The sequence below is a fragment of the Lycium barbarum genome, chromosome 7, assembly GCF_019175385.1.
Source record: "Lycium barbarum isolate Lr01 chromosome 7, ASM1917538v2, whole genome shotgun sequence".
In the NCBI taxonomy this organism is placed as follows: domain Eukaryota; kingdom Viridiplantae; phylum Streptophyta; class Magnoliopsida; order Solanales; family Solanaceae; genus Lycium; species Lycium barbarum.
Window position 1 is genome coordinate 114,010,787 of NC_083343.1, and position 10,123 is coordinate 114,020,909.

The window sequence follows — 10,123 nt, forward strand, 5'->3', positions numbered from 1 at the left end:
TTCGAACATTTGATAAGGTACAAATGTCAGAAAAATATAAGCAAGAAGTAGGCCTCGCGGCATTAAAATGAAACGAAAAGTACAAATCACATAATAACAAATTAAAGAGAGGCCGTCTTTCCACTAATTTTACACCCTAAATCATAAGAAGAAGAAAAAACAGCTAATTTCTTTGCCTCCCTTTGCTAAAATTTGTGTTGTGGTTGTTGAGGAATGATAAAAGTAACACATCGATGGTTAATGAGATGGGTGGTCTCTTTATATGAATTTGGGTAATTCTCCCCTCACGAGCTAGTAGGTTGAGTTAGGCTCAAGATTCATTTCTTTACATGGTATCAGAGCAGGATCTATCTACGTGAGGTGGGTCCATTCCTTTAGTAAAGAATAATAGAGAGTGAGGATTTGATTTTTAACATTTATTAGAATAAAATTTGATTCCACTAACTCACTCTCTAGAAAATTGAAAATTTCAGAAGAATTTTTGTATATTTAGTGTTTTGTCCGAGATTTTTTTGCTACCTCTTGAAGACAAAAATGAAAGCTACAATTCTCTATCTATGTCAAACAAATCAAAGTTATCGAACTGAATGAACCGAAACCAAAAGGAGAAAACCGTATCATACATGTTGCATTTTTACTAGATTGAATATCGAAATTACCATGACCTCTAAATTGATGTAGGTATTTTCCTTTGGACTGGTTCAATCCATTTTCGGATTAACTACAAATCTATAGGAGATATACGATTTAGGAATGAGGATGTGCTCTCTAACAATTCACATACTTGTTTTCTTTCCTACTTCTTCGATGAATTTCGTATGAGCCACTACAAGAAAGTACAGAAATGACAACAAAAAATTTAATATTTGGCAATAACTTAGTTTTATTGTTGACAAATGAACTTTTTTGTTGACAAACAATTCAATTTTGTTGTCATAGTATTGATTATTATTGCAAAAAGTACTTTTGGCAACAAAAAAAAAAGTTGTTGTACGCCGTTGCAATAATAGCCGTTGGGAAAAGTTTATGGAACAATTTTTTTTTTTGTTGCCAAAAGTACTTTTTGCAATAATAATCAATCTATGGCAACAAAAAAAAACTGTTGCCAAATATCGTTTTTCTTGTAGTGGAGCTAAAATAACATCATGAAAAAAGAAAATTATCCACAATTAAGGTGCTATGATAAGAAACTATCTCACTTTTATCTGTTACAGCAGATAATTTATCTTATTTTTAAGAGGCGTTGATAGTAATTTTTGGTCCATCAGTTATTGATAAATTGTGATCTTAGTTCCTATGATATCAGGCTAAGCACATTAAACCTTCAGTTAATTGAATTGTATATTTGTGATCATTTGCTTGCCAATATTCATAAATTTACTATAATTATTAATTGCTCTACCACTTAATTACTTATGTGTTATGTTAAGTTTGTATTGTTACTCCATACGTAGTATAGTTATATATATAGTCAAATAACTAGAACATATTTCCTATATGAAGGGATCAAAAATACACATTTCACTTAATTGATCAAAAATACTTAAGAACCAAAAGTTGCTTAAACCTTTTTTTTTTTTTTTAAACCCCAACATCTCATGTGGGAAGAGGAAGAAAAAGCATCACCATAAACTCGACAACTTATCAATAATTCTCTTCTTTTTCTCACCATCCATTATCATCATCATTATTCTATCTTTTTTCCCTTCTGTCTTTCTTCTAACAACATTTGTGGGCTACGTGAAAGTCAACAATTCAATGAAATTATGCTCATTTCACTACATTTAAAGTTTTTCGAACCCTTTATTGAGCTTGTATACGACCCCACCTTGCAAATAGCTAGATGCAATGTCTTACTGTTCTATTACCAACACCACCCCACCCCTCCACCAATATTTTAATTTCAGAATAATGGAGTAGTTATATTATGCAATTTTTTAAAACATAATTGTTGTTATCTCTTGTAAAATTAATGTTAAGTGTTGGTTAAAAGAAAGACAAACACAATATTCCCTAAAGATTATTGCTGATCATGCATGATCAAGGTTGATTCTAATAATTTTGGCTTGGCAATTTTTTTTTGGTATACTGGAAAATGATTCTTTTTTTTTTCTTTTCTTTTGGTGGATGGAGAAAGCTGGGTATATCTTTAAAACGGAGAGAAGGAAAGGGTTGTAACATGTACGTACAAACACCAAGGTAAAGACTCTATTTATAAGTTACTCTATTCAAATCTCAATGATAGATTCTATATAAGAAGATAAGAGATGCACAAAAGAAAAACAGAGAAATAAATATAAATAAGAATTAAGAAAATGACGATTTTAAGCTTATTTTTAGCCAATCGGCTAAAAGTTTCCCCATCTAACGTAATAATTTGTAGCGGTTGCAAGTGTAAACACCGTATATAACAAATGTATAAATCAGGGTTGCACACTGCTCATATACATATCATTTATTATACACTGCATACTGACTAAAAATTATAAAATCCAAAGATTATGATTCTTTTTTTTTTTTTTTTGTAGGTTTTATTGGACTACTGTTATATGGTATAAAAATCCAAAAATAAATAATTAACGAATCAAGTGATAGAGTAGATCAAGTACCAAAAGTTACATGACAGTCACTAGCTATAATGAAGAACGATCCATTTGTTAAATTTTGTCCCCTCCGTCCTTTTAGTTTGAAAGAGGGAATCATATGCACAAAAATATACTATGAGCTGTTTTTGTAACTTGTTTGAGTAATATATCTCTAATGTTGCCTAACAATTTGTATGTGGGAATTATTCTCTTTTGTCCTTGCTCTTTTTTATCCTGTTCCATTGAGTAAATTTTTCGAAGATACACATGTATTTTTAATTATTCTAAAGAGTTTCAATGTACACCACCCGAAATAACTAGTATCATTGCGCAAAACAATTATAAAAAGAAATTTTAACATCACTAAATGATTCAAATAAAAGGATAAAATCGAAGAAAAATGTAAATGCAGTAACGATTTTCTTACATGTACACCCCCATGAACAAAATAGAAGGAAAAAAAAAGTACAAATTACATTATCCCTGCATTTATTCTATTTGTCTCCCTTCCCATCCCTCAATAAAGTTTATTTTTTTCAAAATAATAAATAAATAATGAAAGTGAAATTAAACTTGTACCAAAATGAAAAACTTACACTATACCCTTACCAAACCAAAAGTAATTTTAAAAAAATTGAAATATGTAAAAAAGATCCACATGTGTAACTTGGCATTTCCAAATGGTATTTTTTTTTTTTTACTGCAGTCACCGTGTTCTCTCGCCAACAGGAATTTTTGAATACGACAAATCTCTGCAAAATCTGTTGACCCATTTGCCATTCCCAATGCACAGTCACTTCCCAAATCTTTTTTTGTTAACTCTTTGATGCCACTGCTTCCTCATTTCTCTATTTGAGATTGCTGGTCTTATTTTCATGATTATTCAAACTGCACTAGTAGCAGCAGCAGTGGTGGCAGCCGACATTGATGATGGTTGCTTGTTTGTCACTATCTCATAACCATTTCCATCTTCGTCATCTTCTTCCATATCATCATCGTCCTCATCCATGCTGTCACTTCCATTATCTTGATTAATATCGTTGTGAGTTCCTTGGACGTGCTGTTGTTGGAGCTGCGGCTGAGGAAGTGGCCATTGTTGTTCTGGTTGAGCCATGATTGGAGCCATGGAGTTACTGTTTTCGGGTCTTAATCCGAAGCCAGCTGTATTTGGTACTACAACTTCGTTCTTGGCTTTTTCCTTGTACAATGCTTCAAGCTGGTGGAAATATGGGCAAGTCTTGGAATCTTCTGGTCTTTTCTTGTTGCTTTCTTTAACCTTCTTGAAGTACTTGTTGATGTTCTCCCATTTCTCTTTACATCTCTTGGCATTTCTGTTGTACCCGAGTTTTCGCATTCCAGCTGAAATTTCCTCCCATAGTGGTCCTTTTGGTCCATTTTCTTGGTACTTCAGATCTAAGCGTGTTCGAAGACTAATCAATGCTTCGATTTCTTCTTTTGGCCATCTTGAAGAGCTTGGTGAAGAAAAATTCTCCCCACCATTATCGGTTTTTGGAGCTTCAAATGACTTCACCACCATGGGTAATGACAATGGTTGTGGTGGTTGCGGTGTTGGTACTGGGGCATGTATTGTCATTGGTAGTGGTATCGCGACAGCTGTTGGTGCTGGTGTTGGTGGTTGTTGTGTTTGCTTTTGCGGCTCGCCCAGTGGCTTTTCGGGCAGTTTTAATTGCATTTGAGCTGGAGAAGTATTATTAGTACTGGTTGGGATCGGCGTGTTTTGCTGTTCGGTTATCTTTTGCAAGAATGCGATGATTGTTGCGTCTTTAGCTGCCGCCATTGATCTTTCTTGGACTAAAAGATCGTGTTCCCGATTCAATCGCGCCATCTCTTGTACTTTCCATGTCTCCTCTCTCATCAGCCTATCCCTCTCGCGCTTCTCAAGCGTTTCCAGGAACTTCTTCTGCAACTCCTCCTGCTTTTCAATCACATCCTTTATCAACCTCTCAAAGAAGTCCTTCCATTTCCGCTTCTTCGTGTGCCGCCTTTGTATATCCTCATCTGATGAAGTCGAAGAAGATGAAGTTGAATTTGACAGAAAACTTGCGGTATTGGTATTACCTTGAGGCCGATTTATCTGGTTCAAGTTAGTTATCGGCTGTACTACTGGTGCTGGTGATGATTGTGGTTGTGACAGTGGCAACGCGGGCGTAGTGACCATAGGATGACTAACAGCCGGCGCTGCTGCTGTCACGGCAGTATTCTGAGTAATAGTAAAAGGCTGATTGTTTTGTGTTGATGAAGCATTATTTTGTGACGTGATTGGAACTGGAGGAGGATTAATTGAAGTGTTTCCCGATCGCATTGGCATTGCCATGGTTAGTGGTGTTGCTGCCAATGGAGGTGGCGGCAAAGAATGAGAAGCTGGATTGTTTTCCAAAGCCTGTAACTGATCAAAGAACCGATAGGTTTTGCCATCTGCTTTAGAAGCACGACCATCTTTAGTTCTCCTGTGATACTTGTAAACGTTCTCAAATTTCTCTTTGCATTTCTTGGCACTCCTATGATAACCAAGGTCCGCCAATTTCCTGATAAGAATAGTTCACAATGGAACAATTGGAATAAAAAGAGAGACAAAAAGAAACATACAGAAACTAGCTCTTACTTAACACCTAGTCTTATCTGATCTCATATATTTATTAATAAAACAAAAACTAATCCTAATACTAGTATTTACCTACATAAAATCAAACTTAAGGTAATTAAGAAGATTTAACAATGATGAAGAAATGAAAGAGGCCTGTAAAACTGGGAAGTAATGTCCAAAAAACACTAGAAGCACATTTTTCCATGGAAATAAAAAAAGGAGAAGAAAAAAGAATTAACTATAGTCATGATTATGTAAGATCTACCGGGTTTTGTACTAGAATTTATTCTTATCTTTGCTAAATTTCCTAGAAATGAGGAAACACAAAAAGTGTTTGAAAAGGAGAATTGGATTTCCAGAAATTGGTGAAACTCATCCTAAATTTCTTGCTAGAATTAGCCAAAAAATTGCATAACAACAAAACTGAATAGCTAAAAAACTGGACACTGAATTCCTAAAAAACTGCTGAATTCTTGATAAATGAACTGAAACCAATGACACTTTTAATCCAAAAAAACTATTACTACTAACTTCAATGAAATTGTAATTCCACAGATCTTTTTAGGTTCTCAAAAACCAAATCTGTTTTTTTTTCTTTTCAAAAAAGATTCTGTTACTGTGAATTATATGCATGATGATTACTAGTACCAGCTAAAGAACAAAAAATAATTGAGTTACCTGGAAACTTCTTCCCATAAGGGTCCTTTAAGACTTGAATCTTTAAAAACAACATCCATCTCCGATCTAATTCTCAGTAACGCTAAAGTTTCTTGTCTTGGCCACCTGTTTCCACCTGAATTCCTTTCTTCATTAAAACCACCACCGCCAACTGTCACATCTCCGCCACCGCCACCCTCACTGCTTCCACCACTTTCTGGATTAGCTTCTTGTGGCGGCGGTGGCTGTGATGGTGGTGCACCTGAAGTACTAGTAGTACTAGTAATTAAACCTGAGGAAACACCAAGCATCTTTTCTTGAAAGAACAACAAAAGAAAAGAGGAGCTGAACTTATAAATAAAAATAAATCATCAAACAACAAAAAAGATTGGTGAATTCTATGGGTTTTTATGAAGATGGGGTGTGGGTGAATTTGTTAGTAATTTATTTCGGTGGGATCTATCTGTCAATCTCACAGCTCTTTAAAATACAAAGAAAAAGTGTAGACAAAAAATAAAGCAAATTTATTTTCTTTATTATCAAGATAACCAGAAGCGTGGTCACTTTAGCTCATTCAAGCTGTTATAAATATAAAATAATTGTTTTCAAAAACAAATATATACTGAATAATGTGTGTTATGTATAAAGAAAAAGGGATATATGTATAATTGTATTTTAGGAGTGGGATGAAAAAAAGAAAGAGGAAGAGGTGCAGAAAGAGACGATGAGGATAATAAGTTGATTTTTGTCTGTCCAGCTAAATATAGTTAAAACCGGCTCAAGTAGGTCATCTTAGCTTTTTGGGCATTTTGGATTTCAGTGACTGTTGGCTATACTTGTAAAAAAGGCAAATAAAAAGGAGAAAGAAAGGGCTTTGTTTGGGTTGCGGGGCGGGGGTGGGGGGGGGGGGCGGGTAGAGGGTGAAGTAACCAGGGTAGATAGACGAGGGGGTGGGGGATTATTATATATGAAAAGGCAAGCATCTCTAACATGAATCCCATTGACCTTTTAGATCATAGATGCTAATCTGACTAATTTTTTATTACTTCACCTGATGATGAATGATATGAGATCTCTCTTTCTTATAATCCGTGATTAGTTTAAGTATGAGTATTTCCCAAAATATCCTTGAAGGTTGTTTGAAGATGGAGAATCGATAGAAGTTCGCTATCCTCCTTCGGGTGCACTCTGAATAAATGCTCAATTGCAATAGCTCGCAAATCACATTAGAGAGGTAAATCGCACTACGCACACTACACCAAAAGAGGTTTTTAGTGATAATATATTTTCTTTTTAGCGGCAATAGTTATTGCCACAAAAACATTTACCAGCAATTGGTTAATGCCATTAGATCCAAGGTCGCTAAAGCCTTTAGCGGCATTTATTGTTAGGGCTAAAGTTTGGTATTGCCGGTAATAATTGATTCTAGAATATAATTAGCGGAATTAAGTTATTACCACAAATTAATTACCGCTAAAAGCACATTTTGCTGTAGTGGCAACTCTCGAGCGACGAGCTCGACTAAGAAAGCACGTAAGGAGTATCGAATTGCGATCTCCCATTTGGAATATCTCCTACTCAACCAACTCAGCGACCCTTACATGTATAGAGCCTGTTTGGATGGGCTTAAAAAAAACAGCTTATAAGCTGGAAACAGCTTATAAGCCAGAAAAAAAAAATTGGGGTAGTTCAACTTATTTTTTTTTGGCTTATAAGCTATTTTCAACTTATAAGCTGTTTTAGATAAGCTAAGCCAAACGGGCCCAATTAATTTTTTTAGCTTATTTTAAGCACAAAATTGCTTTAAGCTGGCCAGCCAAACACTCAAAAAAACTTAAAACAGCTTATAGGCAACTTATAAGCCAATCCAAATGGGCTCATAATGTTACCTATTATAGAAAGTTAATTATTAGTATTATTTTCAGGTTACCAATTAGTTGATCTGATTATGTATAGAAGTAAATGAGGCCTTTGATAGTAAAAGAATATTAGTATTATTATTGTATTTTAACCTATTATAGTAAAATAATTATTATTATTTTCAGGTTACCAATTAGTAGAGAGTCTAGAGACTAATCTATAATAACTGATCCGATTGTATATAGAAGTAAAGGAGGCCTTTGTTCAATGGGTTCAGATGAAAAAAAATACTAAATTTAATATATATATATATATATATTAAATTCTGAATTCATAATTTTAATAGCATAATGAATATTAATCAAATTCCTAAAAAAAAAAAAAAAACTTAACAACTTTAAATTAAGAATTCACCTTTCATTGAACAGATGCTTTTGTACTATCAAAGTATAAAACTTGAAGCCATAAACTTATTGCCAATTATTGGTTAATGTGGTTTCTTTCCAACTATAGCACTATTTTGAAAAAAAAAATTCTACTTTTCCTGGAGCAATTAAATTTGTGGGATTATGGTGCTCGAGTAGCCACGTAGGTGTAGGGGACCCTACAGCTGGAGAGTGGCAATTTTGTAGTTATTTTTTTATTTTTTTATAATGATTTGTTCAAAAACCTAAGGGAAGAAAATAAAGCCCGAAGGGAACTTATGGATGGTCTTTTTAAAAAGTCGGGATACTGAAAATCACTTATACCCCCAACTTTATTTTAAAAATTAAATTTCTCCTTCAATTTTGAACAATCGACATTCTCTTCTCTTTATCCCAATTAACTTTTTTTAAATGCCCATTTTACCCTTATATTATCAACTTGTCTTCTTGTTTTACTTTTTTAAAATCATGATATTTTTTTTATTTCTTTTAACATATGTAACAAATTTTCCATAGAAAAAATAGTAACTATTTTCGAGACGAAAAAAGAAAAGTGAGAAATACTAATTGAATATATAAGTTAATGTTGTTCTAAAATGAAATAATGACAATTAAAAAATTATATTTTATTAATAATAATCAAAACTTTAATATCTATTTATACAAGTGAAAAATATCAGGTAATAATAACTATATAAATATACTTCAATGTAGGTAATACAAAAATAATTGATAAAAATATAGGTCTATTTTATAACAAATTCCTAAAAGAATATCTATTTATATTGTAAATAAATTTTCAATTATAATTTAGAAAATATTCCATTAATAACAACCAAAACTCGTTTATCTACATAGACAATATTGTATAACAAGGAAATGAAACTTAAATATACACATGCACATGCATGTACATACATATATACATACTTAATGTTAAAAGTAAAATAATAATCATATAAAGTATCATTTAGTTTGTGACAAATTCATAAAAGGGTTATTCAATATATAATGTTAATAAACTTAAATAAAAATCTACAAAAACCTAAGTTAAAAAATAAATGTCATATAGCACATAAAATGATACTCCTATTAAATAGATGGAGACTTGAAAATATCAAGGGTAAAATATACATTGCATAGGATAAGGGGGTCAGAATGTCCATTGTTCATAGTTGAGGGGCGAGCGAGGGAGGGGCGGTGGGTGTTTGATTTTTAAAGCAAAGTTGAGAGGTGAAAATGATTTTCACCCATTAAGAGTTAAATTAGTTAACTATCCTCCGTGCGATCCCTTTATTAATATATAAAATATATCGTTACTATCAAAAAAAAAATAGTTAACTATCAAATATATTGACAGGATGATAAATATTTTTTTAACCTTATTATAGGTCTCTGATTTGAGCCTTCGAATAGAATTCCATTAATAGGAAATATTTTATCCTCCTAAGTAGCATTTAATCACGAATTCGAATTAGTCGAGCCTAAAATAAATATCGAAGAACATTTTTTTTTTAAAAAAGAGAGAAATAAAATAGTTAGATGTAGGTCATTTTATTAGGCGTCTATTGGATGTCTAAATTAAGTAAATTCTGTTAGGCCTGCAACCTACCATAATAAAAGGCAGAGTTTTCAAGAGCAAGTTCTTACCATCTATTCAGTGTTTATTTTAAGAGTAAAAGTGAAAAAATAAACTTCGGGACCATTTCACCTAGCTACTTTTGTCCTTTTATACGTTTTTTTTTTTTTTTTTAAATCGCATAGAAATTGATACATCTTACTAGTGGATAAATAGTTGCATACGAACAGCTTTGTAAGCAATTATGTGTTAGATAATTAATTTTGTTCTTTTCTGTTTTGTTTGGTTAAAGTATACGTTACATTTTCAACGACAAATTCTATTGATAATTCTGAAAATTCGTTATTAGTACTCCCTCTCCATTTTACTTGATTTGTATTAAAAATAGTTGTACATTTTAACTTGTTCGATT

At 32.7% G+C, this 10,123-nt stretch overlaps 1 protein-coding gene across 1 annotated transcript; it reads right to left on the reverse strand.

The window, feature by feature from the left end:
* Positions 1-2,972: 2,972 nt before the first annotated feature.
* LOC132603864 (trihelix transcription factor DF1-like) lies at positions 2,973-6,656 on the reverse strand. Its single transcript, XM_060317150.1, has 2 exons — positions 5,869-6,656; positions 2,973-5,131 (listed from the first exon to the last, which is right to left on the reverse strand). Exons 1-2 carry the CDS (start codon positions 6,156-6,158, stop codon positions 3,469-3,471), a joined length of 1,953 nt encoding a protein of 650 aa, XP_060173133.1. The 5' UTR covers positions 6,159-6,656; the 3' UTR covers positions 2,973-3,468.
* Positions 6,657-10,123: the final 3,467 nt, after the last annotated feature.